Genomic DNA, 27,653 nt, shown 5'->3' with positions numbered 1-27,653 from the left:
TTTTGTCATGCAATTAACCCGCAATGAAAATATTTTATTTTCGAAAAAAAAGGATCAGTATAAAAAATGTGAGTGAAAATCCTTGTGAAAGCTTTTTTATTTATTCATCTAGGCGATCATTTAATTTAACATTATTTTGTACATTATTATTGTAAAAATATTCATTAGGATGAGACAAAACAAGTGGGGAAGATAGTGATGATTACTCTCGATTTAATGGAGACTGAGTTGTGAATTCAGATTGAACTAAGGAACGGATTAATTACTTAACAATACGATCAGTCAACATCAGGCAATACCTCTTTGATTAATTTTTCTACATAAGGATCATGGGGTACTATCAAACGGATGACCAAAAATTATATTCACTTCAACTAAGGGATTGCGAGGGGAGGATTTTATCAATTTATAATCGTTTGAGAGTTCTTTTCTTGTCCTTGAGAAATTTTTTCTTCTCAGCTGTGAGTTTTTTGTCACCTGCATGCTTTTTTGATGGGGGACCACCCACTTCGGATGATGTGCATGTCTCGAGTCCTGCTTTGCTGCCTTTTCCTCCACCCTGATCATTTTTTTCGGTTAAATTGATATTTTATTGAGTTATTTTGAGTTTATTGCAGTAATAAATATAAGGGGCACTTTGAATTATTGATTTATATCGAAAACTATTGGTTTCTGGTAAAAATGTGAGAGGACTTTTTTCTAGCGGATTAAATGCCTCACAAAAAAGTTCTGCTGACGTTTTTTTCTAAAGTCAATAGCTTCCGGTATAAATCGATACTTCTGATGAAATCGCCGTGACATCCTCACCTGTGCATGAATTTCTGTCATCATCTTGGCCCTCTCAGAGTACTCCTCATACTTCTCCAGGAGCATCTTGCCAGCCTCTTCATTCAAGGCAGACTCGGCATTAGGTACAATAAGTAGGCACTTGACAGTGAGAAGGATGTGCTTAATCCCCAGATCAGACTTCCAGTCCTTCTTCAAGGTATTGACACAGATCTCCCCATTTTTGGCGACATTCGGATGGAATATCTTGGTGATGAAGAAAGCCTTCGGAGGTCCCTGAGGAAAATCCTTACCCAGTGCCAATTTCACCCTGAACCGTCCATTGGCATAAGGGGTCTCAGCTGTCAATTCCCAATAAATCATCGATTCATAAATCATTGGAATATTTCATAAAAGAATATTGAGTCAATTTGAGGGATTCTGGAATTTTTGTAAAGGAAAAAGAATTTTTGAGGGAAAAAGAATGCCGAAGGAAGAGAATTATAACAGAATTGTCAAAAATATCGAAAATTCTCCCCCCAGACTCACCAGGACCCTCGATGACCGCCTGAATATCCGTGACGTCGTCCTCATTAACAATAACCCTGATGCCCTCCGGAGGACTCTGGACGAGTTCTGACATCTCTTTGACAACCCTCCGGATTATTTGAGGTGACAAATTCTCAACGTTCGATATCTGCAACAAAAAATCACCGAATAAATCCAAAAAATCACCCACGAAAAAGTAAACAACACCACCAAAACCTCAAAATTCCGTGAAAAAACCTCCCACAAAGATAAACCACCCCAATACTCACCGAACTCATCTTCAACGATTCACCACCACCTCCAGTATAATTGTTATGTCCAGGTATTTGTTGTTGGTGTATTTATTGTTGCAATGGTTATGCGATTAGAATCTTTAACGTCACAACAGTGAAACGGCATCGCCCGCAATAACCAACATTTTGAACCGATGGCCAATCCAAGGATTCCGTTGGTTTCCGCCTACTGGAGGGGATAGACATCTGGTTCGAGACTTTTCCCCCACTTCCACTCATTTTCCTCTCTCTTTTCCCCACTTTTCCGCTCATCACCGCCCCCTTTCCGCTCTTTACGCGCTTTTCCCCCCTTGACTACCCATTGAGTCGCTGTTTCCCCTATTTTACTCCCACTTCCCTTTACCCCTCGCAATCCCACGTTAAAGAAAATGGAGAAACTTGAAGTTATCGACGTGCGTTTCGTTGTGATGTGAAATGAACTACGCATGTGTTTTTTTGTTATTTGGAGTTGATTGGGATTTTTGAGGGGTCTGAGAGCTTTTGGTAATGGTTATAAAGGTTCAGGGGGATTTATAGGGGTTTTCTAGGGGTTCTGAGGCAGGGTGAGAATTCTGAGGGTCAAGGGAGGATCTCGAGGGTAGAATGCCGGACTCTGAAAAGGTGAGATCTTCAGGGTTTTTCGTCGTTGCTGCCGGTTTAATTTATTCTGAGGGATTCATTGGCATTTTGATTAGCCTGATAATAATAATGAAATGATAATTAACTGATAATCAACGGTAATTACTCCAGGAAAAATGCATGAAGCAGTTGAAGAGGCGTATGGAGGCGTGGAGGGAAGTTGTCCTCCCAATAAATTCAGTGATGCTCTGGGAGAAGACGTGGTACCCTGGATTAATCCTCGGAGTCACCACCACATTATTCCTGTAGGTATCTGATAATTAATTCGATTAATTATCATTAATAGATCGATGGAATAATTATCTTCAGGTTCATCTGGATGCTGGAGCCAGCTTTTGTGACGATAATCTCGATTTCTCTGCTGCTGGCAGCACTCATTGATTATTTAGTTCCTGTTCTGTCGTCGACTTTCATCTCGTCGAGTGCCTGGACAGGTCAGAAGGAGAAGAAACTCGAGGAGATCTGCCAGAACCTGAGTGAGATCATCATCCAGGGGCAGAATGCCAGGAAATATCTCCTGAATGCACGCAGCAGTCGACCCATGATTGTAATTGATAAATTAATTACAGAAATTATAATAATTATATATTATATAATTATTTCATAATTCGATATTCAACGAAAATTGAATTTATTTCATTCCATTTCATTATTGAAATTGATTTAATTAATTAATTTGATTTGATTAGTACTACGGGTCCATCACACTGGGGCTGAGTCTTCTCGCTTGGCTGGGAAATATTGTAAACAATCTTTTATTGATGTATTTGATTGGTGAGTTGAATTAAAATTTATCCAATTGACTAATCATTCAGAAAATGTCACACGTTTAACATCGATTGATCTCACGTCATGTCTGTTAATGATGAATTAATTAATGATTAATCATCGATAATATTTCGTAGTGAACACTATACTGCTGCTTCCGGGGTTGAAACACAAGGGTCGAGTGCAATCTGGTCTGAAACACGCCTACAAGTACTTACTGCAGCAGAAGAAGGCGTAATAATTAAAAGAACAATCTTCCATCGGCATTTCATCCACAATTGCTGCACGAGCTTCTCACGTATCTATTAATCATTGCATCAGCGTATATATAATCAAAATCTAACGATCTAGTGACAAAAACGAGTTGTTGATATTATCAACAAACAGACTGACCACGAATCTCTATTTAGACATCATAATCCAAAGTCAAAATGTTTTAATCACCTAGCTTTATTTATTTATAATAAGGTAGAGGATAGAAATGATCATTTGTATTTTCTGTACTCACTCGAATCGTACTGAAAAATTTTGTCAACGTCATTGCGACAGATATTTTTATTTTTTTGTTGAAAATACAGAATTCATTCTCAACTCTATCTCCAGTTTTTTTTATTAAAATTATTAGAATAAATTAACAGAAAAGGAGAAATATAAAGTCGATTCTTGGGGATCGATAAAGAGCAACTTCTCGAGGTCTTCCTAACCTCGAAGGAATCAGGTGCTCCGTAATAATCTGATGTAACCAAGAAATAGAAACGTTCCATGAGCGGAGCAATCAACCGGTGACAGTAATTGTTCTGAACCTAGTTATTAATTAAAATTAAAATGACGAGTTCGAATGAAAAAGCCAGTGATGAGAATGTTGAATACACGCCACCCCCGAAGAAGACGTATCCTGACGAAAAGGGTGAACTCTGGGGTCACGATTTATATCCAGAACGCAGGGGTTCCAAGAAATCCTCGGTAATGAAAACTCTGTTAATGAAAGAGGGGGATGAAAATATCGGTAAGTACCACTGTGAGAAAAAAGTCTACACATGCCTGAAGAAACATCCAGTCGTGAAGCTGATGATGGGAGCGCTCAGGGCCTCGGGATGTCCAATAGATATCAGGAGACACATCACCTGCGAGGTGTGCGACAAATCAGTGACAGGTGGTTATGATCCTGAGCTTAATCAGATAGTCGTCTGCCAGAATACTGCGAAAATCGAGGGAATAATCGGCAGCGTTTTGTCTCACGAGATGATACACATGTTCGACTACTGCAGGAACAACCTCGACTTCAAGAATCTCGACCACCTGGCCTGCACGGAGGTCCGAGCCGCCAATCTCACGTACTGCAGCTTCATGAGTGCCTTCATCGACGGGGACGCCTCTTGGTTCAACCTGAGAAAAAGGCACCAGGTAATACCCCATTTTCCCCCGATTTCCCTCCACTGGAAAAATTTCAAAAATTTCGTTGTGAAATTCCTGGGAATCCACCAGGAACACAAAATTCTCCAGAGAACCTTCCACCTGGAGAAAATCCAGGGCTGCAAAAAATGTCAGATGACAAATTTCGGTATCTCCTGGGGATTCGCAGATATTTGGAATAAACTGATTGCACCGGGTGATTTGAGTAGAAATCATTTGGATATAAATTTTTTTTTCAGGAATGCGTCAAGAGGCGAGCATTGCTGTCGGTCCTGGCAGCCAGAGGAGTCACTCCAGATGAAGCCAAAGCGGCTGTTGACAGAGTATTCGAGAGATGCTACAACGATATGGAGCCCGTAGGCAGGAGAATACGAAGTTCCACTGACGACATGCAAAAAGCTCTGTTCGAGGGCTCCCTTTTCGGCTACGATCTCTAACTCTTCGGCAATTAGTCATTCAATTTTTTTAATGTATGTATTTCAATCTAATGTACATACTCTGTACGATTATTGAAATGATAAAAATAAAGAGCCAAACTGGAATTATTATAAATGAAAAAATGGACTCGTCGACCGAACATACCATTTCAAGGAATTAATTTTCCTTTTAATTATAATTGTAATTACATAATTATTACACTCAATTTACGCAATAATTGTAAGCAGCTCAGACTGGAGATCAAACGAATCACATAGCCATAATGGTATTAATAATACGTCAGATACAAAAATAAGTAAAAACTTTTTTTTTCCTTTTTTCAATAGTTTCTAATCCATTACCTTAGAAATTTACTTTAATCGAGTCATATCTTTTGTGCAGTGAATGCGGTTTTTTCATCGAACAATGGTTCCAGCAATTGCAGAATATTTTTCATTCTGAAATTTTTTTCTATTGCGGGGAAAAATCGTTGAGAGAATTATTCTCATGGAAAATTCCACCTGGGGATATTTCCCCTGAAGACAGAATCTCGCAGAAATATTCTCAATAAAAACCGAATAAAATCTGATGAACAAATTCCTACTACGATATTACAATAATTATTATTTGTAATACTCAAAGATTGCCCAACAGTGAAAAAGCAAATGAAATAATTAACGTTAGATGATGTCGCCCTCATTGTCAACGACTTCCTGCTTGATATCAGATGAATCCATGGGGCTCTCCTCCTTGACCTTGATCATTTCCTCTTTCTTAATGGGGAGTGATTTTTTTCTCGCTTTCGCTGGTTTTTCGCACTCCCTCTCCCTCTCGTACATGAAAGTCTTCCTGTTGCGTTTCGTCGGCTTGCATACCTTCTTGTAGAGGACCTTCATCTCCTTAATTCGACTGGAGGGAATCGTCCAGTCGAGATCCGCCGACGAGAGATCAGAGTTCCTCGTTGGATCAAAATCTGTCGAGTACTCTGGAATTTCCAGTCCCAATTTTTTCATTACATTCGTAATAATCTCCTCGACATTTCCATTGATCACCAGGTCGGCCTTTTTGTCGTGCTTCGTCGGCTGGAGATTGCATATCACCAGCCGTCCACCGTATTTTTTAGTGTACAGGGGGAGATTTCCACTGGGAATTATCTGGAGGGTTGTACCCAGGCAGATACTCAGGTCTGCGACGCTCGAGTGCAGGTCTGATAGCGCCAGGTCGTTGTCCGGGAGATTGTGCTCCCAGTCCAGGATTGTATCGTGCATACGACCGCGACAGGGACGACCACCGATTTGCTCAGATCTGCACACTGTGTCCAGACATTTTTTTCCAACACTCGTCGTTGCGAAGTGACGGATGAATTGTCTAATAAATTAAAAATTTATTTATTATTTTTAACAACGAATGAAGAAAAAAAAAAACTCTGGAAAGACAACCCTCTGGAAATTGTTTAAAAAACGGAGGAGAGTGGGAAAATTGTGGAAAAACTTTCTGTTCTCCTCAAATTTTAAATCCTCACCTTCCGCACTTGTCGCACTGCTCAACGAACATGTTGCCATGCAGCTCAGCGAGATACTGTCTAGAAACACCAGAGCGAAGATGAAGACCGTCGATATTTTGACTGACAATGAATTTTATTTTCTCTGGAAATAAAATTCCAGTCAACTCCGAGACCAATAAAAAATTGAGATATCAATTGACGATTAAAAATTAACTTACGACACTCGATCAATCGCTTCAGAGACATGTGAGTCTTCGTGGGGATGGCATCATCGAAGGATACCCCTTTCTCGGGCTTCAGCCCCTTCTGCTCGAGGGTCCAGACCCCATTGGGTCCCCTGGGGGCCACAGAGTCCCATTAAAAAAAATTCTCTGACTAGAAAATATGCGAAAATCGAGATAAACACCTGAAATCAGGAATTCCAGCTGCAGTACTGATTCCTGCACCTGTGTGCACCACGACATGACGTGCCCCTTGGATCCAGTCCGCCAGGAGTCCGCATTTAAGCCTCAGGGTCTCCGAACTCTCATATTTCTGATAAAAGAATCCAAATTTTTACAAGCGAAAGGATAAAATTCGTTCAACCAATTTTTACAGATCAGTCCATCTCAAATATCTCACAATCCACCGCATTGACGTAAAAAACTCCGATGATCTTTTCGATAGATCTCGATTTTCCCCACAAAAAAGCCCGTCACCAAAACAACGCTATCTCCTAGGGATTCCGAGATATCCGGGAAAAACCTACCAAATCTTTAAATGACCTAGAACCCTCCACCAGAAACCCCCCACGAAACTCGAGCCCCCCAGGAAATGCCTCAAAACCCCTTCAACAACATCATCACCCGCTTATAAATCCCTGGACTCACCTCCTCGAGCCCCAGGACACCCTTATTATCATAAGGTGACAGGCCATCGGCATAACTACAAGACATTATTCAATAACTCGTATATTTTTTCTCACCACTGAAAAATTTTAATGATAAAAAATTAAAAAAACGCTCCAAAACGTTCAAATAACAACAACAACCGCCCGATAAGCGATATATCGAGTTTCTCCACGAGTTATGAGAAATCGTTGAGTCGAAGTTGATGAGTTAAACTGGCACTGGCATTTCAATTCTGTGATAAAACGTTAAATATTATCGTGGGAGTAACAAACACTTTAGTTGCTTGATATTGTTCATCTGGGGGAGCTTTTTCGAGTGCTTTTCCTTGTGGATTACCCCAAAAGCACCACTGACCGTTTGGTTGGCAGCATTTGACAGCTGGGCGCATTCTCAAGGCCATTTTGACATATTTCAAGGTCTCTCATTGGTCCAGGAGTACTCACAAGTCCAAATTACGGTCACTGGGTTGTTATTGCTCCGGGGATAGTCCGCTCGGTGTTGGGTTATCTTCTCGTATTTTTCTCGGGGTATTATGAATATTCATTTTTTTTCTTTACCTCATTGCCGTTTGTTTATCAATTTATGAAGGTTATTGGAACGTTCGGGGGATCCTGGGGCACATAACCTGTTGGGGAGATTTTTTTTAGCTATTTGTTGGAGGTATGGAAATCGGGGAGTAGCTCGTTCTGGTGGTGAGAAGGATTTTTCCAAATTTTTTCGGATATTTTGGGGGTTTTGGTGGAGATTATCGGGTCAGGATGGCGAATACTGGGGTATTACCTTTTGTCAGGGGTGTTGACTTCAGCTGCAATGATTTTGGGGTGAGTATTGAGGTTTTTTAGGTTTCTTTATTAACTCGGGGATTTTTTTGGAGGGGAATGGAGTTATTGGGGATTTTTTCGGGTTTTAGGAGAATAAATTTCCGCCGTCTGTTCGGCTGATGACGGGGATACAGTGGCTGAGGCTCAACAGGACCAATCTGTCTGAGATTCCTGAGGAGATGGGCAAACTCCTGAAGCTCGTGAGTATTTTCGGGATATATGGGATGCTGGGGAGTTACTGGATTTTTTTTCGAGTGATTAAAGGATGGATATTCGAGGGAGAAGAATCCCAATAAACTCACCGATATTTTTCTATCAAACTCATCTGCAGGAGCACTTGTCTCTGGTGAAGAATAACCTGGAGCGTCTGTACGGAGAGCTAACAGAGCTGAACTGCCTGCGCACCTTGAACATCCGTCACAACAACGTGAAGACCTCGGGGATTCCCGCGGAATTATTTCACCTGGAGGAGTTGACGACTCTAGACCTGTCTCACAACAACTTGAAGGAAATTCCAGAGGGTCTAGAACGCGCCCGTTCCCTCCTCAACCTGAACCTCAGCCACAATCACATCGAAACGATTCCCAACACCCTCTTCATCCACCTGACAGACCTCCTCTTCCTCGACCTGAGTAACAACCAGCTGGAGACCCTTCCACCCCAGACAAGACGTCTAGCAAATCTCCAGACCCTGAACCTCAATCACAATCCCCTGGGTCACTTCCAGCTGCGACAGCTTCCCTCCCTGATGAACCTGACGACCCTCTCGATGAGGAACACTCAGCGTACCCTCAACAATATCCCCAGCTCCCTAGAGAGCCTGACAAATCTCCAGGAGCTCGATCTATCCGAGAATGCCCTTCCCCGTGTTCCAGACGCCCTCTACTCCCTCTCGAATTTAAAACGCCTCAACCTCTCTGACAACGACATCACCGAGATATCGACAGCCCTCGAGCTGTGGCAGAAGCTGGAGACCCTGAATCTTTGCAGAAATCGTTTGACGTCTCTTCCCCCTTCCATCTGCAAAATTCAGACCCTCAGACGACTGTACGTCAACGACAATCACCTAGACTTCGAGGGAATTCCCTCAGGAATTGGAAAACTCTCGTCCCTGGAGATATTCTCAGCTGCCAAAAATCACCTGGAGATGATACCCGAGGGTCTCTGCAGGTGTGGCTCCCTGAAGAAGCTGATTCTCTCCTCAAATCGTTTGATAACTGTTCCAGACGCCATTCACCTGTTGACCGACCTGGAGCAGCTTGACCTCAGGGACAACCCGAATTTGGTGATGCCACCGAAGCCGACGGAGGTGCAGAGAGGATCGGGAATTGAATTTTACAACATCGATTTCTCCCTGCAGCACCAGCTAAGACTCGCAGGTGCAAATGTTCCAGCACCAGCGCAAACTGTCAACAGCTCCAAGGACCCCATCGCCAGGAAAATGAGATTGAGACGACGGAGGGACCAGGAGGAGGCCGATCAGGACCAGGCTAAGATCCTCAGGGGAATGAAGGACATAGCTGGTGATAAAAATAAGGACAAGGATGACAACGACGTGAAGACAGAATCACTCAAGCCAAAACGCTGGGACGAGAGCCTGGAGAAGCCACCACTGGACTATTCAGAGATCTTTGACGATGATGCCGGTCAGGTACCTGGTATATCCGTCTGGGAGATTGAGAATTTTCTTCCCAATCAAATCGAGGAGGTGGCGCATGGAAAATTCTACGAGGGTGACTGCTACATAATCTTGAAGACGAGTCTTGATGAGGCTGGGGCACTCCTCTGGGCGATTTATTTCTGGATTGGTGAGAAAGCAACACTCGATAAGAGAGCTTGTGCTGCCATTCATGCCGTCAATCTCAGAAATTTTCTGGGGGCGCAGTGCAGGACGATCAGGGAGGAGCAGGGAGACGAGAGTGACGAGTTCCTCTTGTTATTCGACTCTGATATCACGTACATCGAGGGTGGAAGGACTTCCTCAGGGTTCTACACTGTCGAGGACACACCAGCTATTGCCAGATTGTACAGAGTCCATGCAGCTGGTGCCTCCATTCATCTCGAGCCAGTAGTATTCTCACCAGGTAGTCTAGACCCTGGGTATGTGTTTGTCCTGGATGTGGGCACGAGGATTTTCATGTGGTACGGTAAAAACGCAAAGAACACCCTCAAATCCAAGTCCAGGCTGTTGGCGGAGAAGATGAATAAGAACGAGAGGAAGAACAAGGCTGAGATCATCATGGAGATGATGGGAATGGAGTCTGAAGAGTTTTGGGAGGCACTGGGTGGTGAACCTCCTGAGGAATTCATCGAGCACGTCGACAGAAATTTTTTACCTGTTACTCCTCGACTTTATCAGGTCAGGCTGGGGATGGGGTACCTGGAGCTGCCCCAGGTGGAGGTACCACATGGAAAATTATCGAATAATCTATTGAATAACAGAAATGTTTACATCCTCGACTGCTACCTCGACGTCTTCGTCTGGTTTGGGAAGAAATCCACTAGATTGGTGAGAGCTGCTGCTGTCAAACTCTCCCAGGAGCTCTTCAATATGATTGACAGGCCTGATTTTGCAATGGTAACGCGTCTCCAGGAGGGCACGGAGTCTCAGATATTCAAGTCCAAGTTCACTGGGTGGGACGAGGTGATTGCTGTTGATTTCACCAGGACAGCTGAGTCTGTTGCCAAGACTGGAGCTGATCTGACCAAATGGGCGAAGCAGCAGGACACTAAAGCGGATTTAGCTGCACTCTTCATGCCACGACAGCCACAGATGTCCAACACTGAGGCACAACAGCTGATGAACGAGTGGAGTGATGATCTGGAGGTGATGGAGGCATTCGTCCTGGAGAAGAGGAAATTCGTGAGACTCCCTGAGGAGGAGCTTGGTCACTTCTACAGCGAGGACTGTTACGTATTTTTGTGCAGGTACTGGATACCTCTGGATCTTGAGAATGACGAGGGTGATGAGCAGCAGTACGAGGATGACTTCCAGTGCATCGTGTATTTCTGGCAGGGTAGGGACGCCGGTAATATGGGATGGCTGACGTTCACCTTCTCCATGCAGAAAAAATTCAAGACACTTTTTGGGGAGAAGCTCGAGGTGGTGAGGACACACCAGCAGCAGGAGAATTTAAAATTCATGGCGCATTTCAAAAGGAAATTTATTATTCATCATGGGAAGAGGAAGGGCAAGGCACCGGGATCTACTCCTGTCGAGTTCTTCCATCTCAGGAGCAATGGCAGTGCTCTGTGCACCAGGTTGATACAAATTCAACCTGACGCCAGTCTTCTTAACTCGGCATTTTGTTATATCCTTAATGTTCCTTTTAATAATGACGAGGAGACGGGAATTGTTTATGTTTGGCTCGGGGCAAAGTCTGATCCTGAGGAGCAGAGGCTTGTCCAGGACATCGCCGAGGAGATGTTTAATACGCCCTGGATCAGTCTACAGGTGCTCAATGAGGGAGAGGAACCTGACAATTTCTTCTGGGTGGGACTTGGGGGGAAGAAGAATTACGAGACTGATGCTGACTTCATGAAGTACACTAGGTTATTCAGGTGTTCCAATGAGAAGGGGTACTTTGTTATCAGTGAGAAATGCACGGATTTCTGTCAGGATGATCTCGCTGACGACGATATTATGATTCTTGATAATGGGGAGCAGGTGTTCCTCTGGCTGGGCACCAGGTGCTCTGAAGTTGAGATCAAACTCGCGTATAAATCCGCTCAGGTGTACATTCAGCATCTCAGGGTTAAGCAGCCCGACAATCCCAGGAAGCTCTTCCTCACGGCCAAGGGAAAGGAGAGCCGAAGATTCACCAAGTGTTTTCATGGCTGGGGAATGCATAAAAAATCACCCGAGTGAGGGATTTGCGGCGGTGGATATGTCTTCCAGGGGATGATTTAAGGGGAGATCAATGGATTTATTAATTGATAACAATTATTGAAGTAACGAACAAATGACGAATGCACACTGTCGAGAGCATAATGTCAAAATTAACGAGCTATAATTATTTATTTACATATCTCTGATGATTATTTATTTAGCATTTTTTCAATGAATCGTAAATATGTAAAATAATGATTGTTTCATTAATAAATGGGAATTTTACGAGTTTTGGTTGAACAATTTCATTTATTTAGGCGTCAATCTCTTGTACTTTTACACTCCGATGCATTGGCAAATTATCACACGAGTATCAACAATTGTAAAATTATTTTTATCATTATTAATACAAAATAGAATATTTATAGACAAAAATAATAATAATAAACAAACAGGGAAAGAGTTGGAATAAATAGGGAGTGGGGGGGCTGTCTTCAATCGTCGATATCTCGAGAATTAATCATACGATTTTGACGAGTTCAATCTCATTTTGAAAATCGAAAAAATATCTTCAAAATGAGTCGCCATTTATCACTCGGACATTTCCCTCAGCCGTTGTCGAGTTATCGCCGATCGAAGATTGTATTTTCCCTCGATTATTCTGTAATTGTGCAAGATGCAATTTAATGACAATAATTATCTTTCAATAAATAATTGCGTTGTCAGGTAAAGCGGTCTGTCGCTGAAGAGGATGTCCAGGTCCTTCGCAACACTCAAAAATCGTTAAAAATATATCAATTCACTGACTGAATCAATTGATAATTCACGAATTATCTCATCAATTGATTCGGAAATTAATCAATGAGGCAATTGATGAATATTCTGATTAATTATGAAATAAAATTGCATTATCAATAATTTGCTATTGTTTAAAATAATTTTTATGGATTAGTCGTCGTCGTCTTCGTCACTGGGGACGAATAAATCGTTCTCCTCGAGGAAGTTGGCGATGTTCTTGCTCAGGGTCGCGCCAATCATCACTCCGATGGCAACTCCGAAGAATACCCTGAGGAAACCGAAGGGCTCGCGTTTTGGCCTGGGCAGGACAGCTCCTGATCGAGTTGTAATGGCTGTTCTCCTCACCACAGTATTCAACTCGTTGAAAGTCGTCTTCGAGCGCAGGAGAGAAATTACTCGACTCGTGAGAGCCATCTCCCAGGTATCTGAGAATAAATTTCCCACAAATTCCCAAATTCCTGTCTCAATCCTAAAAATATCCTCCCACTACGTCATCCCAAAAAAATTCCCAGAAAATGGGAAAATCTTTAAAAATCCCTCAAAACGTCAAATCTTCAGATTAAAAAAAACTCACCCTTCACCCCCAAAATTCAGTAATGACTCCCGAATATTCCTCCAAACGTCAGGCCCTCAGATTTCCTCCCCAGGTTATGTTTACACCTCAAAATACAATCGCGATCTGCCGAAAAAATTGCAATAATCGTAACGCGCCTCCACAATCGACGAATGACAGATCGACTCGACTCTCTAGAGTCGCCGATGTCAGCCGAGAGCTCCCGATGGCAACTTCAGGGTGCACCGATACGATAAGAAAACAATATGCAGAAAAATACCATCAATAATCAAAGAGTGTCTGAATTACCCCTGATTAATTAACCGGTGGGGCCCCAAAAATTCCATTGAAAAAAGTGATTTTATCGATCTTGACAGTTAATCGAAGAGAACCCCACGCGATTATGACCTTCGCCGGAGTCCAGAGGATCCCCTGAACTCCTGGAGATGATTTCCACGCCGAGCTGTCACCTGACACCCTGAGGAAATTCCTGAATACCTGAGGTGTCAGTTTCAATAAATCAATTTATTCAAAAAACTCATAATTTCTATTTGTTCATTTAAATACGATTTTCATTTATATTAATGACATATTTATTTGTTAATTCAATTTTATTTGGAATTATATTATATTTAAATAAAGGGAATGAAATATTTGAATGTACAGATGGACGTGGTGACGACGAGTCTGGAGGCTCTCCTCCAGAGAGTGATAAATCCTCAGAACGAGAAGCCGGATATAGCTGCAATCGACGCCTTCTGCGTGATGGTGATGAAGGAACCAGGTGGAATGCAAATTGGTAGTAAATTACTAGCAACCAAGATTCAATCATCCAACGAGAACGAGTCCCTCCAGGCCCTCGGCCTCCTGGACACCTGCATGAAACGTTGTGGTCGTGGATTTCACTCGGAAGTCGGTAAATTTAGATTTCTCAACGAGATGATAAAGCTGGTGTCGCCGAAGTACCTGGGGACAAAAACACCTCCAGCAGTTCGTGAGAGGGTACTCTCCCTGTTGCAGTCCTGGACGCAGGATCACCCCAGGGAGACGAAGATCAAAGAGGCATTCGAGATGCTGAAGAGTCAGGGTGTCGTCAAGGGAATAAAAACGCCCCAAAATAATCAGAGACAGCCAAAAGTTGGAAATACACTCTTCGAGGACGAGGAGACGGCTAAACTCCTGCAGGAGCTACTCCAGAGTAAAGATCCCTTTGAGCTCCAGCTCGCTAATAAACTCATCAAGAGCATGGTGAAGGACGACGAGAGGAGGATCCAGCAGAAGTCCCAGAGAAATCTCGAGCTGGAGTCTGTTCATAATAATGTTAAACTCCTGGAGGAGATGCTGGACTCGTACAATCCTGTTGATAATAATCAGGATGACGTCGATCTCATGAAGGAACTCCACCAGACATGCCAGAGGCTCAAGCCATCTCTTCTCCGACTGGCTGAGGAAACTCAGGATCATGATGATGTTCTCAGTGATGTACTCGTGGCTAATGACGAATTGTCTCGTGTCTTTGATAAATTTAATTGCACCTTCGCCGAGGCTAATGCCAATGGAACGTCTTTACTCGATTTGGATACCCCAGATACACCTGGCTCCAGCTGTGGAGGAGGTGTTGACAATCAGAGAAACTCTGGACCCAGTGATATCGAGATGCTGGGGGATATTTTCAGCTCGATTTCGGTTGGAGACAAGACTGATGGGGACTGCTTCGATGGGTTCATGGACAATGTCAATGTTCTGCAGCCAGTGAGTGTGCAGAAGGTGAATGTGAATCCCGAAGAAAAAATTCCAGGGGTGAAGGACGGTAAGGCTAAGGCAATGGAGGAGTTGAATGAGATGGGTAAGATTATGCTGCAGGAGTCACTCCTGGGTAGCAACAGAACGATGAAGAGTTTAGTGGAGGAATTTGGTGTGTCCTTGGTACGAGAGAGTTGTCCTGATCCTGGCGACAAGGACAGCAACAAAAATAAAACGATTTTGATTGATCAAGTGCTGGAAATCGGGGGTGAGGAGAGGAAAAATGGATCTGGAGGTGAAAACGTCAATTGGAGGGACGACGAGGACGACAAGATGGTTCTCAGCGATCATGGAAAGACCCAGGGGCTCGAAATAAAACCCCTGGGGGAGTTGCATGTTACCCTCGGTGATATTAAACCCTCGAAAGTTCCTCCTGTCACTGTTATTGATAATAAAAACGAAATATCTGTGATTCTGCATTTTGCTGAGGGTGGACCCCGAGAGGATGTTACTGTTGTTGTTGTCACTACTGTCAGCAAAAATTCTAAAGGACTGAGGGATTATTTGTTTCAAGCTGTTGTACCCAAAACCTGCAAGTGCAGGCTACAGCCACCCTCTGGCGTACAGCTACCCGGGTTCAACGTATTTTTACCACCTGCTGCTATCACCCAGATCTTGATGATTGCCAATCCGCTGAAGGTCAGGCTTTTTTTAATTCATCATTATTAAGACTCCAGCAATTAATTTAATAATTATATTATTGGGTATGGAATTTAAATGCCTGGAGAATAATTTCAATGGATTTTTTATCAGGTTCCCCTGTCCTTGAAATTCATGCTGAGCTATACGATGGAGGACGAGACCTTCACGGAGATGGGGGAAGTGGACGACATCCTGACGTCTTAATTAAACATTATTTTGTCGATTAGCAACTAGAGGTGAATAATCTCTGGGGAGTTATTTAACAATGAAGATTAAACAATCAAAGAGACTTTTCGATTAAGTATTCTAAAGGGAAAAAAATAGATAATTCCGTTGATGTTTCTCTAGTCGAAAACCATCATGAGTACTTTATCATTTTATTTTTTAATTTTTCCGTACTTAAGGAGTAATCACTCAGAATAATCGCAATGATTATATATTTAATTTTAGGGTTTGTCTGTGGGCATGTGTTTGTACACGAGCTTCATTGTCTTCGTATAATTGTGATGTACTGGAATAGCTGGAGAAATGGATTAACTGGATAGAATTATTATATTTGAATAAAAGTATATGAAATTGTGGTTGAAATATTTGAATTGTTTATGATTTTTTTACGGGAGAGGTACAATTTGGTCTCTGAAGGCTAGGGCTGTCAGGGCTTTCTGGTGTCCCTGATACTCCCTCTCGATTTTTCCTGTGGAGACGTTCCAGAGGCGAGCCACGCCGTCAGAAGATGCTACCAGGAAAATCAATGATTAATTATTTTATTTATGAATGAAACAGAAAAGTGAATATAAATTAATTCACCAGTGAAAATGTACTGAGAGTCGGCAGAAAAAGCTGCATCCCACACCCATCTCTTGGATTCATGCTGGAACACCTGGGTCTCCGAAAAATCTGATGTTTTCCACACCCTAGCTGTCTGATCAGCTGACGTCGTCACCAGGAGTCTAAAATAAAAAAAAAATCAAGAATTTATACTCGAATGAAATTATTCTCGGGTTTAATGGGATTTAATTACGTCGAGTCAGGACTGAATTTGCAGCGCAATGCATAACGTTTGTGCGCCAATATTTTGTGCCTGGGGTTGAGTTTCGTTGGTTCTTCACCAACTCCACCACTGAGGGACCACACGTAACAATTTCCTTTATTATTCACTGCTGCCATGTACGTTCCATCTGGATCTGTCGATATATCTTGGATAGATGCCTCGGCCTCTGGAATCTACAGATTAAAACTCAAAATGTTTTAATTAATTCAATTCGTCTCATTGTCCATTAATTATTCTCACCAATTGTTCGTTGTGATCAGAACGTAAATCCCATAGATGAACAATTCCACTCTGATCTCCAACAATTAATTCAGACTGATTCGGATGTAAAGATACACAATTGACAGGAGCTGACACCTGAAATATTCTCTGGCACTGGAAATTGCTGGCTCTTTGGAGAAAAATAAATCAATTGAACCGAGTGATGCATTAGAATTTGATGAAATTATTTACCGGAGGTCCCAGATTCTTGCTGACAAGTCCTCACTTCCAGTGTACATCCACTTTCCATCTTCCTACATAAAAATATCCAAATATCATTCAATCCCTCGATCTTTCACCTTTTTCATTTTGATTTTCACCTGAAATCCGAGGCTCGTGACATTTTTGGATGCTCCCTCGTAATTCAGAACTGAATTTGGATTACTCGAGGCCAAATCATGCATAAAAATATTCTGATACCCAGCAGCCGCTATCACATGTTTATCTGGAGTTATATCCAAGGCATTTACTTGCTGCAACAATTAAAAAGTTAATAATTATTCATTCGCAAAAAGAAAAATCATAACCAGTCATCAATTTAATCAGTGAATCATGACTAATTAATGAATCAATTGATTCATCGACCATTGACCCCTGGACTATTTACCAATAATCAATTCCCATTCAAATTCATTTGTTTATTTATATTCTATTATATAATTTGAATAAATACCGAAACTGTATGCTGAACTGTTCGTTGACAGACACCAGTGTGTGCCTGCCATATTTTAATCGTGTGATCATACCCTCCAGTTGCAAAAATCACCTGATCATTACTACTTATTCCCTCAACTGTCATAATTAATTAATTATTCGTCTCCCAATTGTTGGGTGAAAATGTTTTTCGGTTAGGAATCATTTGTTTTTTGTTTACAAGCATTTACAAGCTTGACAGGTGCTGCCCATGAAAATGCACCATAACCTGAATAATCCTAATTCCTAATGGATAATTAATAACAATAAATAACACATATTGGGGTAAACAATTTTATTAAATGGATTAAGTTTCATAGCATATTCAATTAATATCAGTACGTTGAATGGTTTTTAATGGTTGCAGAGATAGAAAATGACCTTGGAGCTACGAAGTAATGCGTTGGTACATGTAGATGTATCCAAGTTCCTTCGGGGGGTTCTCGGAAAGGGCGACCTGGAATTATTAACAAGCTTTAAAATAATTGTTGAAAAAAATAATGCTGCCAATGAAAAATTACCAGTAGAATCATCACCTTTTCATCGTTAAAAATCACCCATCGTCCGTCCTTGAGTAGATGACAGACGTAGTGACCGACCATCGTGGACGTGCCCATGTGAGAGATGAACCCCACGAGTTTGTACCTATCCCCGCCATCCCTGAAGCCCTCACTCTTGTCCTCGTCCATTTCCACAGGTTCCACATCTCCCTGCCGACTAAAAATCCAATCCACAGCCCTCTCCACATTATTATCAGTGGCCTTGAGTGCCCTGACAGCCTGTTCCTGAGTGAACCCCAGGTTGAGAAGATAATCGAGCCCAGGGCCAGGTACAAAATTCCTGGAGGGGGTGGGATCGACCCCTGGAGGCACGAAATCATCAGTGAAATCAGAGTCCGCGATGTGCTCCATTATCCAATTGGTGGCTGCCTCCAGGCCCTTATTCTCCGTGAAATAGAGTGCCCGTTTACATGCCTCAGGGTGAAAACCCATTTCTAACAGCTGCCCCATGATTTCCTCGTTGTAAACTGGCGCTGGCACTGAGTCCGCAGACTCTGGCAGCAGCTCCTCGTCCACCTGTTTACCTGCACCCCGGAGAAGACTTATGTCGAGGATATCAGGCATCTCCACAGCGACATCTAATTTTATTGGTGTCCAGTCCTCGCTGACATTGAATTTTTTCAGGTGAAGGAGGAGATAATCTGGCGTCGTTGACAGTCTCGTCTTCTTCGTGGCCGTTGTCTTCTCGTTCAGTGCTGTACTGTAAAATTGTTCCACTAGTTCTGTTCGTGCAAATGACTCGAGGCAGGACGACAGCTTTATGTGAGGACGAACTGGGGGGGTTGATGTGTCCAGACGACGACCACTCGATTCTGCATCCTTTTTCTCAGCCTCGTATGCAGCCACTTCCTCCAAATTTGTTGCAGCATCCAGTGGAATTGGCAAGGGTAAAAGGTATTCAGGTCGATACGAGTACTTGACTTTATTCGAGCTGCTGCACTGATATCTCTCCTCGACCTTGAACTTGAAGGCATCAGCTGGATTTGCCTTGTGCACACTGTGACGATCTAGGATGTTGATGAAGTGCAGGAAAAACTCCTGGGCATCCTGTTGCCTGGTGGATGAGAATCCTGGATGCCCCTTGCCAATAAGACTCTTGAACATCCTCGGAGGTACCCCCTGTCGACCACCGTCCTCTTTCTCAGCCTCTGGTGCCACCGAGTACTTCCCAGACAGCAAACCAACCCCCAGTTTAGCCATTTGAACGTTAAAATCGTTGGCTGGATCCACTGTGTTGCCATCAAAAATATCCAGTGCTGGATCTACAAATCTCTGAATGAAATCTGGAATTACAAAAATCGTCTGCATGACGGAATTCAAATAGCAAGAATTCCCCAGGTTGTTTAGTCCAGTGTATCCAGAACCATAAACAGGTGTCAACTTGCTGGCAGCTTCCTGGAGTGCCACCCACTCCCCAAACTTCTGATTGAGATCCAGCTCCAACTCCACCATGGACTTCTCAGTTTTCTCCAGGTGTGCTATATTAATTCCCCAGTGCGCCAGGTGAACAATAAGATTCGGATCGTCCACCATGTCGTCCTCGTCATACGAGTAGACATCACCAGTTCCCTCTTTCGTTATTGTCCCCAGTTTAACTGCCAGGGGATGACCTGTCGTTCGGTAATGCTCCACAGCGTGATCGTTGCCACCCGTGCCATCGTAGAACTTTCGGCCGCAGAGGATCGACCCGTCGGTGAGGTTCAACCAAAGATTCTGTGTCAAATCACATCTCTCACACTTCCAGCCACTCGGTGGAATTTTCTTTCCATTATCCAGCTGTAGGAGATTTGCTGCATGCTTGGAGATGACTTTGGCCTCTCCATCCCAGGTACCAGCGAGTGCCTCCCTCTCGGCGACTTTCATCGCAGATTCACCCTGGAGCACACCAATTATCGAGTTCTTCACGTGCTCTGGTAAATCGTTATTTGGGTAATCAACAACAGCGAACTTTGGCATAACGATTATTTGGTACGTGTCCTCGTACGTGAACTTCTGCTCGTCGGGGACAAAACCCCCTGGGGTACCGATCGCCAACCTGGTGATCTTCTTGGCAGGACCGTCCCCACCCTGATCCACAATTGCCTGTTTAGTCCTCCTGATGTTGAAGAAAACATTCTGACCGGTTTTTTTGGAGTACCTCTCCAGATGATCCCTTCCAAGGCCATGAAAAGAGGACAAACTGATGTATAAACCCTCAGGAGACTCCGGAGTGTCGAAGGAGTATACGCACTCGTCCTTGTATATTTTATCCTCTCGTTTCGGTACTTTAACCGATCCTAAATTCTGAATTAGATCCTCCATGACTCTCCAGCTCTCAGGATTTGTTTTCTATTTACAAGACTTCAAAAAACTACATGTAATGATGCAACCATAACCCCAACGGTGTCAAAAACCCCCAGGAGTGCAGGATTAATTGAATAAATAACGCAGGAGTTGATGGGAGTGATTTATTTAATTAGGTGGAAGGAAATGTTCGGGGGAGCAGGAGCTAATTAAAACACTAATTGTCACTAATTTCGAGGATTTATCTTTTCACGAAGGGGATGACCACCGGGAAGCAAAATACAATTATTAGCCGACTTCAAGGGATTCCAGGAAGATGAGGAGAAACTCATGAGAACTCGGTTTCAAGATTTTGAAGATTGCCATCAAACAATCGAAAATATCTCGTCATATATATTATTTTCAATATATTTGTAATATTTTTCAATGATATCTCCAAAAAAAACTTGGATAAAAAAATGATTTGACCGTTCCCTCCAAAAAAATCGTCGCTCCACCGTTTCAGCCGCCATATTGGGATCTCTTCGTGACGTAATAGGATCCATTTCTCGCGTGAGTCTCTACCGGCATCATCTCCAGAGAAAATCTCAAAAACCTTATCAATTAATAAATAAAAGCCATAAAAAACATGAGTGGAATCGTGAGGAATGCCCTGCGCATTGTTGGAGTGAAAAGTCTCGTGTCGTCAACATCATCCTCTCGAGTTATCACTCCACAATTGTCTCGATGCCTCTGGCACATGTCTAACCGATCACAAAGTGAAAATTCTGGCCTCAAACTGCTGAAATCCTTCGAGACCTGCAGCTGTGGCTGTGGAAGGGCCCAACACACCAAGGGTAAATGATCTTAATATTTTCTAAGATGAACATCTCCTCGGGAAATCGATCTGGGAGGGTGTGTCTATCCCTGGCCACGTGCTCTGGGTCTTTCATGATTTTTTTTTTACCCCTGGATCGTAATTTTTAGCTGAGAAGGAACTGGTGGAGTTCTTGGCCGAGGAAATCGTGGCTGAGAAGAAGGCGCAGAAGCTCAAGACTATTCCAACGCAAGTCGATGGGTTCTCCGTGTCTCTTGATGGTGCTAATGTTACATTGGTGAAGAAACAGGGAGACGAAACGTGAGTTTTTGGGGTTGGGTTGGGGAATCACGGGATTTTCCCAGGAGGGGACTTCCCCGAGGGGTTTCCCCAGGGGAAAAATTCCCAGGTGATTTTCCCCAGGGGAAAAATTCCCAGGTGATTTTTCCCAGGGGAAAAATTTCATGCTCTTCCCCAGGAAGAAAATTCCCAGGCGATTTTCCCCAGGAGGGGACTTCCCCGAGAGTTTTCCCCCTGGGGAAGAAATTCCCCGGAATTTTTCCCCGGGGAAAAATTCTCCTAGAGCTTCTCCCCACCGAAACAATTTTCATTATATTTTCAATGAATGAAAATATTGAAATAATAATTATTTCCAGAATCACAATTGCATTCAACGTGAATCACACAGTGGACAGCGACAACGAGCCAGAGATCGATGCAAATGACGATAAACCAGATCTGGGTGAGATGAGGAGTAAGCCCAACTTCTCTGTGGACATTGAGAGGGGAAAACAGACCCTCGGGTTCTCCTGTTCTTTTAATAATGAACCTGGAGCATCCGGAGCTGACGAGAGTTACAGTAAGGGCTTTAGAAAAAAAAAATCAAGAACCGCACACCATTTTTTATTCTCAATCTCCCCAATCTACGATTAATTAATTAATCAAGTGAATTAATCGATGCAATTTATTCTCGTAGATGACTGCTTCGGTATCGACGAGATCACCCTCTACGAGGGCGAGCACAATGACAAGGTGTATGCAGTAGCTGGTGAAGTGATCGATGGAGTGAGTAAAACAAATATTTTCTCCATAAATTTTATTCATTAATTCCATTGGGATAATTAAAAAAAAATAATCAATACTTGTGACAGTACTTGTACGATCTTCTCATGAACTATCTGGAGGAGAAGGGTATCTCAAACGAATTCGCCGAGAAATTGGTCGACCTGAGCACGAATTACGAACACAGTGCGTACATTAGTTTACTCGAGGGACTCTCCAAGTTCACATCTGGAAAGTGAATCTACATTCTTTATATTCCATAAAATGTTCCAAGTAATTGTTTATTATCTGTAAAATACACCTACTGAGAATAAATGAAAAAAATCTGGACGAGCGCTATCGATTCAATGGAATTAATAGTACCGATGGTACCATTAATTCTGTACAAAAAAAAAAAAACCTATCGTGGTATTTGGGACATGCCCCAGGGGAAAAACTCCTCGAGAACTTCTCCCGGAAACGAAGTCCCTGAATATTTTTCCCAGGGGAAAATTCTTAGAGGGGATTCCCCCTGGGGAAACTGGGAATTTTTCCCCTCGAATGAGATACCTGAGTTTTCCCCCGAGGAAAATTTCCCCAGGACTTTTCCCACTGAATAAATTCCCCCACAGATATCCTCCAGAGGAAAAGCCGCAAATATAATTTTTCTCCAGGGGAAAAATTTCCCCTCAGACGAACTTTCAAGCAGTGAATTTATTATGCAGCCTGTGCTCCTTTAAGCAGGGCATGGAGCAAAACCTATTGGAATTATATTCAAAGGGCACCTTCCCAGACATATCAGCAGCGCACTGGAAGCACCTGGCAACGACAACCCCATTCTCCTTGATGATCCTCTGCTCAGCAGCCAGTGCTCTTTTCTCCCTGTCGGACAGATTGAGAAATCTCTGCTTGGACTTCTCTTCCTCCTTCTTCATCTCGAACTCCCTCTTCTTGGCCCTCTCCTTCTCCCTCTTGGTCTTCCTCAGCATCCTCTTCTTGTTCATCTCCTCGGCTTCGATCTCCTCAGTAAGAGGTGCAGGTATCTGTGACTTATGATAATCAAATTTATCAGGATTCGCAGCCATAAATCTCCGAAAAGTATTCCTCGTCTCTTTATTCTTACTCGAAGCATATGGGGTCTGATATCTTTTGTTTTTCGCACAGGGATTTGCCCCCATCTCCATGAGAATCCAAATGACCTCCAGGTGCCCCGTGATGGCAGCTATATGCAGGAGGGTATTTCCCTCGTCATCTCCCTTGTTGATTACCTCCAGGAGTTCACACATCTTCAAAGAGGTTTCATTATTCTCTTTCTCCCCAGGTTCTCCACCCCCAGGTGGCCACACCCCATTCTCCCACCTCTTGACCTCCCCCAGGAGTATCCCCCAGGTCTCTTTCAGCAACTCCACATTTCCCATCCTGCATGCAGTCCACAGCTTCACCACCGACTCCTGGAGCACTCGATTGACAACTCTCTCAGGTTTTTCCTTCTTCACCTTCGTTCTCCGCTTCTTCATCTTCTTCTGCCTGGTGCGCCTGGGAGTGGTGTCCTCGAAGGCCAGTAGATTCTCCTTAAAATCAATTCCACAGAGGTGTTCCAGCACCTGGAGGAGCACGTCGTCCTCAGACTCGGTAGAAGAGGACAGCGCCCACATCATGTCAATATCAGGCCGTGACCTAGTAGGGCTTTTTCGTGACTTCGCTCTATCCATCTGACAGATGGGGCTCTTCTGCCTCTCCCCTGATGATTTACTCCTGATTTCGACCTCCTCCGGGGATGACGCGTGTTCCCCGACTTTCTCCTCAGGTTTCTGCTCTGGAATTTCACCCAGAAGATCGACTCGAGGAATTTTCCTGCGAATTGGCTGTCTCGGGGAGATGGGAAATGTGTCAGTGAAGTCAGAGGCAGAACCATAAATTTCGACTGTCGTCAGGATGTCGTAGACCCTCTGGACTTCGCTGAATGTCGCTCGTCTCGTGGGAAATGGCAGGGGACGGAGTCTCGGATCGGTTTTATCGAGGGGAGGGCTCTTACCGCCGAAGAGGACGGTACGATTTTGAGGACCCACTGCCCTGTACAGGATCAGGGATGAGCTGGTGATGTGGCTGCTCCAGGAGTCCAGGATCTCCTGGACGTGCTGCACCAGAAGGGACTCGTTGTAACGACGAAGACTGGCACCAGCACTCTTTTGGTAGCCAGCACCTCGGTTGTCCCTTTGGGACTGGCTTGACCCCTGCTTAGCTCGGACTGTGTACGTGTGGAAGGTTTTGTGGACCAGTGCCTCGCCATTCTGGAAAACTCCTGCTGCGAAGTGACCACCACCCACCATTATCACTGTCCAGGTTGTTTTCTTACCGCTGTTCAATGCCTGGGTGATCATCTCGTCGTTTGACGAGGGAATTGATTTCTTCGAGTGCAGGAGGCAACGGTAAATACTGAAAATGTTACCTGGGGAACAGAAAATTTATGACTGTTGTTTAAATTGGAAAATTTCTTGCGTATTTGGATAAACAATTTTATTCCTGCAATCACCTTCGGAGTTCTCGAAGAAGACCTTCGAGTGTCGACTGGCAGTAGCGGTGAGGGCGTCATGCTTCCGCCTCTCGGCAGCCTCCGATGTCTCGTCTGTCTCGGAATCGGAGGAGACACAAGCAATCATGAGCTTGCGATCGAGCCTTTTAGCTCGCGAGCTACTGCTTGGCGAGCACTTGGAATCGTCCAGAGCTCTCGGAGTCGTCGTGTCCGTGGAGTTCGTCTCAGAGCCATTCTCCGGGTCGGACTCGGAGCCCGAGAGGCTCGAGACGTCATCTGCGAAGAGTATTGAAAAGCAGAACGAAATTATGGGGTAAGAGCATCAGATCATCTAGCAGTGATGGACTTCCTGGGGCTTCGATGGATCAGAAGCTCTCGGTATTCTCCAGGATTAATCCCCAGGAAGTCCAAGTAGTTCAAACCACTGCCAAACCTTCATCAGCAAGAATATCAAACTGATCTTCAGTTATCGACTTGGATCCTCGGAGTCGTTGCTTCAGGTTGTATCTGTGCCAGTCCAGCTTGTAGTGGCACCTCTGCTCCGCCTGATCCTCAAACGTTTTATTGCAGAACGAACAGCTCAGGGAATCAGACACAGTCAAGTCCTCCAGCTGAGAAAATATTGTTTCCGGATCCGGAACTGAAATAAATCTTTCTCCATTACAAATCTATTCTATTTTATTTCCATCTTTATTCTAAAAATGCAGGGATTATTATGTTGATTAAAAATAAATTAATGAAATGTTAAAAACGTACGGCTCCAGTGAACGTCAAGGTCAGATCCACCAGAAAAAACATAATCATTCTAACGAACGCTTGCATGACGTAATTATGACAAAATCATTCCCAGAAAATGGAGGAAAAACTCAGCAAATTCGACGGACAATTGCCCAATATTGCTCAATAATTTTACTCCCTCAAAGTAATTACTCTTTTCAATTATCGATATAATTACTCACCTATCGATGACTTCAGTCTCATGCATTTGGCGACTTTAATCCCTTTTGTAATACTATCGAAGTCCTTTTGATTATAAATTTTAAACAATCGACTATCCATCCTGGAGGTCTCGTTTACTTAATTATGCCTTATAATTATTATTATTTCCACTAGATTATAAAAAATTGGGAGGATGTTACGAAAATGTCTGATTATTTGGTGGATTTTTGGCTAGAGACAAGTGTCGGGAGGTTATTGTGAAAGAGAGGTTTTGGATTATATCGGTTGAGGGCGCGAAAATCCATTGGAACGAGCGGGAAAATAAATTAATTTCAACTTCAAATTGAATTTTCAATCTTTTATTCATTACACGATTAATTACCTTCCTCTCAAGAATGATAATTGTTTTATGATAATGATAAAAAAAGATAAAATCAACCCCAACGAAATTAAATTAATTCCTACCGAAATCCAATGAGAAAAAAAATGGATTAAATCCATTCGAGGAATAATTGAGAAATAAAAAATATGAATTGAATGTTAAAGTTTTATTATTGGTTTATTGAATTGTTTTTACTATACAGTTTTCAAGCTTGAATATTCTTCATGTATTTTTTGGGACTAATAACGTTAATTACCCTTGAATAATTAATTTACGTTCCGATGTAACGGAAATACCTGGCGGCGCTATCATAAGGATTCCCGTGAATCGCGTATTCGTGGAAAGTAGGGGTAATAAATTCAGTTGGATCCATATTCTCGTAGATTGGTTCTCCAAAATAAGTACCCACCACCCATCCAGGGTAATCCTTCATTAATTCGCGTTCCTCTTCGCGATTGGCTCTCATTTGCTTCAGAAATCTGAAAAAAAAATAAAAACTCCGTGACTCCCCGCGAATTATCTCAGCAGCAAAGGGAGTAATCAAGGAAATGTCACTTGACATTTTTTAATAGAGTGGATTATGAGATAAAAATTGGGAATGGACATACGCCCTGTCCCTCTCAGCCATGAGCATGCAATAGACGACGTTCCTGGCACTGTGCATCTCAATTCTTTCCCTTCTGATATCCTTATAACCCCAGAAGAACCCCGCACATCCAAAACTGATGGAAGCAACTGTCAAAGCAGTTGCAATATTAGCTGGAAAAAAATAAATAAAATAATTACGCAATAACAATAAAAATATCATCCACCCTACAACCACCCCCGAATAATAAAAAATCAAGTGCCGACAAATAGATTAGGTTATAATCACGTAACAGTTTAAAAAAAAAATACTTACGAGAGATAATTCTCCGGATATTGACCCTTGCAGTCTGCATGGGACTATACCCCCCCTTGGGGGGCATATCCTGGGGCCCAGACTTGGGTTTTGATGCCATAATCCAATATAAATTCAATAAGCCCCAATTAATTCCACATATTTTTTATAAACCCTCTCCGAAACCTCAAGAGGATTGACTGAAGTAGAGGCTCAGCTCTGGGGGTTGGAGCGACCCCAGCGGCATCGTAGTACTGCACCCCAAGAGAGGGAGGGCGCTAGGTGCAATGTTTTTGAATGCTTCTTTTGTTTTTTATTTGTTTAACTGGAATTTAGCCTACTGTTGAACGAGGGGTAGGGGGAAGCCACATTTTGTGGAATTTCGAATGAAAAAATATTTCAATATGTTGAAGATATACTACTAATTAAATTATATACTCAGAATGAGCGCGTTGTCTTAATGGTAACGTGCTTGCCTACCACGCCAATGGCCCGGGTTCGATCCCGGCATCATTCATTTTTTTTTTCATTTAAATAATTCCAATTTTTTTTTTGTTAATGGCAAATCAAT

General features: G+C 43.0%; 12 protein-coding genes across 15 annotated transcripts; 5 read left to right on the top strand and 7 right to left on the bottom strand.

The window, feature by feature from the left end:
• Nucleotides 1-94: 94 nt before the first annotated feature.
• Nucleotides 95-1,787, bottom strand: LOC105269970 (ubiquitin-conjugating enzyme E2 S). The gene is made up of 4 exons (XM_011310609.1): nucleotides 1,584-1,787; nucleotides 1,315-1,462; nucleotides 808-1,127; nucleotides 95-559 (listed from the first exon to the last, which is right to left on the bottom strand). Exons 1-4 carry the CDS (start codon nucleotides 1,590-1,592, stop codon nucleotides 407-409), a joined length of 630 nt encoding a protein of 209 aa, XP_011308911.1. The 5' UTR covers nucleotides 1,593-1,787; the 3' UTR covers nucleotides 95-406.
• Nucleotides 1,788-1,913: 126 nt separating this feature from the next.
• Nucleotides 1,914-3,584, top strand: Arl6IP1 (ADP-ribosylation factor-like 6 interacting protein 1). Its single transcript, XM_011310608.1, has 5 exons — nucleotides 1,914-2,207; nucleotides 2,337-2,470; nucleotides 2,535-2,772; nucleotides 2,915-2,999; nucleotides 3,131-3,584. The coding sequence occupies exons 1-5, from the start codon at nucleotides 2,190-2,192 to the stop codon at nucleotides 3,229-3,231; spliced, it is 576 nt and encodes a 191-aa protein (XP_011308910.1). The 5' UTR covers nucleotides 1,914-2,189; the 3' UTR covers nucleotides 3,232-3,584.
• Nucleotides 3,585-3,686: 102 nt separating this feature from the next.
• LOC105269968 (mitochondrial inner membrane protease ATP23 homolog) lies at nucleotides 3,687-4,948 on the top strand. Its single transcript, XM_011310607.1, has 2 exons — nucleotides 3,687-4,397; nucleotides 4,646-4,948. Exons 1-2 carry the CDS (start codon nucleotides 3,819-3,821, stop codon nucleotides 4,841-4,843), a joined length of 777 nt encoding a protein of 258 aa, XP_011308909.1. The 5' UTR covers nucleotides 3,687-3,818; the 3' UTR covers nucleotides 4,844-4,948.
• A 286-nt stretch (nucleotides 4,949-5,234) lies between these two features.
• Nucleotides 5,235-7,288, bottom strand: Sirt6 (sirtuin 6). Its single transcript, XM_011310606.1, has 5 exons — nucleotides 7,197-7,288; nucleotides 6,734-6,861; nucleotides 6,546-6,664; nucleotides 6,346-6,469; nucleotides 5,235-6,191 (listed from the first exon to the last, which is right to left on the bottom strand). The coding sequence occupies exons 1-5, from the start codon at nucleotides 7,260-7,262 to the stop codon at nucleotides 5,504-5,506; spliced, it is 1,125 nt and encodes a 374-aa protein (XP_011308908.1). The 5' UTR covers nucleotides 7,263-7,288; the 3' UTR covers nucleotides 5,235-5,503.
• A 664-nt stretch (nucleotides 7,289-7,952) lies between these two features.
• On the top strand, nucleotides 7,953-12,103 carry fliI (FLII actin remodeling protein). The gene is made up of 3 exons (XM_011310605.1): nucleotides 7,953-8,038; nucleotides 8,128-8,238; nucleotides 8,370-12,103. Exons 1-3 carry the CDS (start codon nucleotides 7,976-7,978, stop codon nucleotides 11,904-11,906), a joined length of 3,711 nt encoding a protein of 1,236 aa, XP_011308907.1. The 5' UTR covers nucleotides 7,953-7,975; the 3' UTR covers nucleotides 11,907-12,103.
• A 695-nt stretch (nucleotides 12,104-12,798) lies between these two features.
• Nucleotides 12,799-13,358, bottom strand: LOC105269964 (Essential MCU regulator). Of its 2 annotated transcripts, none has more exons than XM_011310601.1 (2): nucleotides 13,240-13,358; nucleotides 12,799-13,151 (listed from the first exon to the last, which is right to left on the bottom strand). In XM_011310601.1, exon 2 carries the CDS (start codon nucleotides 13,077-13,079, stop codon nucleotides 12,816-12,818), a length of 264 nt encoding a protein of 87 aa, XP_011308903.1. In that variant the 5' UTR covers nucleotides 13,080-13,151; nucleotides 13,240-13,358; the 3' UTR covers nucleotides 12,799-12,815. The 2 variants fall into 2 exon arrangements, with proteins under 2 accessions (XP_011308903.1, XP_011308902.1); XM_011310600.1 differs by having other exon boundaries at nucleotides 12,799-13,090; nucleotides 13,240-13,350.
• A 96-nt stretch (nucleotides 13,359-13,454) lies between these two features.
• Nucleotides 13,455-16,251, top strand: Gga (ADP-ribosylation factor-binding protein Gga). 2 transcript variants are annotated; one of them, XM_011310604.1, is made up of 4 exons: nucleotides 13,455-13,723; nucleotides 13,885-15,660; nucleotides 15,775-15,899; nucleotides 16,114-16,251. In XM_011310604.1, exons 2-3 carry the CDS (start codon nucleotides 13,885-13,887, stop codon nucleotides 15,865-15,867), a joined length of 1,869 nt encoding a protein of 622 aa, XP_011308906.1. In that variant the 5' UTR covers nucleotides 13,455-13,723; the 3' UTR covers nucleotides 15,868-15,899; nucleotides 16,114-16,251. The 2 variants fall into 2 exon arrangements, with proteins under 2 accessions (XP_011308906.1, XP_011308905.1); XM_011310603.1 differs by having other exon boundaries at nucleotides 15,775-16,251.
• Nucleotides 16,252-17,892, bottom strand: Lst8 (MTOR associated protein, LST8). Its single transcript, XM_011310599.1, has 7 exons — nucleotides 17,649-17,892; nucleotides 17,296-17,448; nucleotides 17,168-17,229; nucleotides 16,955-17,105; nucleotides 16,685-16,887; nucleotides 16,471-16,613; nucleotides 16,252-16,399 (listed from the first exon to the last, which is right to left on the bottom strand). The coding sequence occupies exons 1-7, from the start codon at nucleotides 17,772-17,774 to the stop codon at nucleotides 16,275-16,277; spliced, it is 963 nt and encodes a 320-aa protein (XP_011308901.1). The 5' UTR covers nucleotides 17,775-17,892; the 3' UTR covers nucleotides 16,252-16,274.
• Nucleotides 17,893-17,951: 59 nt separating this feature from the next.
• On the bottom strand, nucleotides 17,952-20,945 carry Usp5 (ubiquitin specific protease 5). The gene is made up of 2 exons (XM_011310598.1): nucleotides 18,205-20,945; nucleotides 17,952-18,125 (listed from the first exon to the last, which is right to left on the bottom strand). The coding sequence occupies exons 1-2, from the start codon at nucleotides 20,527-20,529 to the stop codon at nucleotides 18,057-18,059; spliced, it is 2,394 nt and encodes a 797-aa protein (XP_011308900.1). The 5' UTR covers nucleotides 20,530-20,945; the 3' UTR covers nucleotides 17,952-18,056.
• Nucleotides 20,946-21,042: 97 nt separating this feature from the next.
• On the top strand, nucleotides 21,043-22,699 carry P32 (complement C1q binding protein P32). The gene is made up of 5 exons (XM_011310595.1): nucleotides 21,043-21,347; nucleotides 21,478-21,628; nucleotides 21,964-22,166; nucleotides 22,284-22,372; nucleotides 22,459-22,699. Exons 1-5 carry the CDS (start codon nucleotides 21,140-21,142, stop codon nucleotides 22,606-22,608), a joined length of 801 nt encoding a protein of 266 aa, XP_011308897.1. The 5' UTR covers nucleotides 21,043-21,139; the 3' UTR covers nucleotides 22,609-22,699.
• A 94-nt stretch (nucleotides 22,700-22,793) lies between these two features.
• LOC105269961 (ankyrin repeat and zinc finger domain-containing protein 1-like) lies at nucleotides 22,794-26,080 on the bottom strand. Of its 2 annotated transcripts, XM_011310597.1 has the most exons (5): nucleotides 25,841-26,080; nucleotides 25,315-25,521; nucleotides 24,882-25,157; nucleotides 23,472-24,797; nucleotides 23,278-23,397 (listed from the first exon to the last, which is right to left on the bottom strand). In XM_011310597.1, exons 1-5 carry the CDS (start codon nucleotides 25,938-25,940, stop codon nucleotides 23,372-23,374), a joined length of 1,935 nt encoding a protein of 644 aa, XP_011308899.1. In that variant the 5' UTR covers nucleotides 25,941-26,080; the 3' UTR covers nucleotides 23,278-23,371. The 2 variants fall into 2 exon arrangements, with proteins under 2 accessions (XP_011308898.1, XP_011308899.1); XM_011310596.1 differs by having other exon boundaries at nucleotides 22,794-24,797.
• Nucleotides 26,081-26,353: 273 nt separating this feature from the next.
• Nucleotides 26,354-27,284, bottom strand: ND-B16.6 (NADH dehydrogenase (ubiquinone) B16.6 subunit). The gene is made up of 3 exons (XM_011310594.1): nucleotides 27,104-27,284; nucleotides 26,811-26,961; nucleotides 26,354-26,681 (listed from the first exon to the last, which is right to left on the bottom strand). Exons 1-3 carry the CDS (start codon nucleotides 27,201-27,203, stop codon nucleotides 26,474-26,476), a joined length of 459 nt encoding a protein of 152 aa, XP_011308896.1. The 5' UTR covers nucleotides 27,204-27,284; the 3' UTR covers nucleotides 26,354-26,473.
• Between the last annotated feature and the right edge of the window lie 369 nt (nucleotides 27,285-27,653).

The sequence above is a fragment of the Fopius arisanus genome, unplaced genomic scaffold (assembly GCF_000806365.1).
Source record: "Fopius arisanus strain USDA-PBARC FA_bdor unplaced genomic scaffold, ASM80636v1 scaffold00077, whole genome shotgun sequence".
NCBI classification, from domain to species: Eukaryota; Metazoa; Arthropoda; class Insecta; order Hymenoptera; family Braconidae; genus Fopius; species Fopius arisanus.
This window is presented reverse-complemented; position numbering and strand designations above follow the sequence as displayed.

Bases quoted from the DNA above. Each gene is read 5' to 3' on its own strand.
- LOC105269970 (XM_011310609.1), bottom strand. The intron at 1,128-1,314 runs GTGAGTCTGGGG...GGGAATTGACAG, and splicing joins GGCGGTCATCGAGGGTCCTG to CTGAGACCCCTTATGCCAAT. The intron at 560-807 runs GTGAGGATGTCA...AAAAATGATCAG, and splicing joins TGACAGAAATTCATGCACAG to GGTGGAGGAAAAGGCAGCAA.
- Arl6IP1 (XM_011310608.1), top strand. The intron at 2,773-2,914 runs GTAATTGATAAA...TGATTTGATTAG, and splicing joins GCAGCAGTCGACCCATGATT to TACTACGGGTCCATCACACT. The intron at 3,000-3,130 runs GTGAGTTGAATT...AATATTTCGTAG, and splicing joins TTTATTGATGTATTTGATTG to TGAACACTATACTGCTGCTT.
- LOC105269968 (XM_011310607.1), top strand. From the start codon at position 3,819: ATGACGAGTTCGAATGAAAAAGCCAGTGATGAGAATGTTGAATACACG. The intron at 4,398-4,645 runs GTAATACCCCAT...TTTTTTTTTCAG, and splicing joins ACCTGAGAAAAAGGCACCAG to GAATGCGTCAAGAGGCGAGC.
- Sirt6 (XM_011310606.1), bottom strand. From the start codon at position 7,262: ATGTCTTGTAGTTATGCCGATGGCCTGTCACCTTATGATAATAAGGGT. The intron at 6,862-7,196 runs GTGAGTCCAGGG...TTCTTTTATCAG, and splicing joins GTGTCCTGGGGCTCGAGGAG to AAATATGAGAGTTCGGAGAC. The intron at 6,470-6,545 runs GTAAGTTAATTT...TTTTATTTCCAG, and splicing joins GAAGCGATTGATCGAGTGTC to AGAAAATAAAATTCATTGTC.
- fliI (XM_011310605.1), top strand. From the start codon at position 7,976: ATGGCGAATACTGGGGTATTACCTTTTGTCAGGGGTGTTGACTTCAGC. The intron at 8,039-8,127 runs GTGAGTATTGAG...TTCGGGTTTTAG, and splicing joins TCAGCTGCAATGATTTTGGG to GAGAATAAATTTCCGCCGTC. The intron at 8,239-8,369 runs GTGAGTATTTTC...ACTCATCTGCAG, and splicing joins TGGGCAAACTCCTGAAGCTC to GAGCACTTGTCTCTGGTGAA.
- LOC105269964 (XM_011310601.1), bottom strand. From the start codon at position 13,079: ATGGCTCTCACGAGTCGAGTAATTTCTCTCCTGCGCTCGAAGACGACT.
- Gga (XM_011310604.1), top strand. From the start codon at position 13,885: ATGGACGTGGTGACGACGAGTCTGGAGGCTCTCCTCCAGAGAGTGATA. The intron at 15,661-15,774 runs GTCAGGCTTTTT...ATTTTTTATCAG, and splicing joins TGATTGCCAATCCGCTGAAG to GTTCCCCTGTCCTTGAAATT.
- Lst8 (XM_011310599.1), bottom strand. From the start codon at position 17,774: ATGACAGTTGAGGGAATAAGTAGTAATGATCAGGTGATTTTTGCAACT. The intron at 17,449-17,648 runs GTATTTATTCAA...TAATTGTTGCAG, and splicing joins CAGTTCAGCATACAGTTTCG to CAAGTAAATGCCTTGGATAT. The intron at 17,230-17,295 runs GTGAAAATCAAA...ATTTTTATGTAG, and splicing joins TCACGAGCCTCGGATTTCAG to GAAGATGGAAAGTGGATGTA.
- Usp5 (XM_011310598.1), bottom strand. From the start codon at position 20,529: ATGGAGGATCTAATTCAGAATTTAGGATCGGTTAAAGTACCGAAACGA. The intron at 18,126-18,204 runs GTGATGATTCTA...TAATAATTCCAG, and splicing joins TGATTTTTAACGATGAAAAG to GTCGCCCTTTCCGAGAACCC.
- P32 (XM_011310595.1), top strand. From the start codon at position 21,140: ATGAGTGGAATCGTGAGGAATGCCCTGCGCATTGTTGGAGTGAAAAGT. The intron at 21,348-21,477 runs GTAAATGATCTT...CGTAATTTTTAG, and splicing joins AAGGGCCCAACACACCAAGG to CTGAGAAGGAACTGGTGGAG. The intron at 22,373-22,458 runs GTGAGTAAAACA...TACTTGTGACAG, and splicing joins CTGGTGAAGTGATCGATGGA to TACTTGTACGATCTTCTCAT.
- LOC105269961 (XM_011310596.1), bottom strand. From the start codon at position 25,940: ATGGATAGTCGATTGTTTAAAATTTATAATCAAAAGGACTTCGATAGT. The intron at 25,522-25,840 runs GTGAGTAATTAT...GATTTATTTCAG, and splicing joins GAGACTGAAGTCATCGATAG to TTCCGGATCCGGAAACAATA. The intron at 24,798-24,881 runs GTGATTGCAGGA...TCTGTTCCCCAG, and splicing joins CTTCTTCGAGAACTCCGAAG to GTAACATTTTCAGTATTTAC.
- ND-B16.6 (XM_011310594.1), bottom strand. From the start codon at position 27,203: ATGGCATCAAAACCCAAGTCTGGGCCCCAGGATATGCCCCCCAAGGGG. The intron at 26,962-27,103 runs GTAAGTATTTTT...ATTTTTTTCCAG, and splicing joins TATCCGGAGAATTATCTCTC to CTAATATTGCAACTGCTTTG. The intron at 26,682-26,810 runs GTATGTCCATTC...TTTTTTTTTCAG, and splicing joins ATGGCTGAGAGGGACAGGGC to ATTTCTGAAGCAAATGAGAG.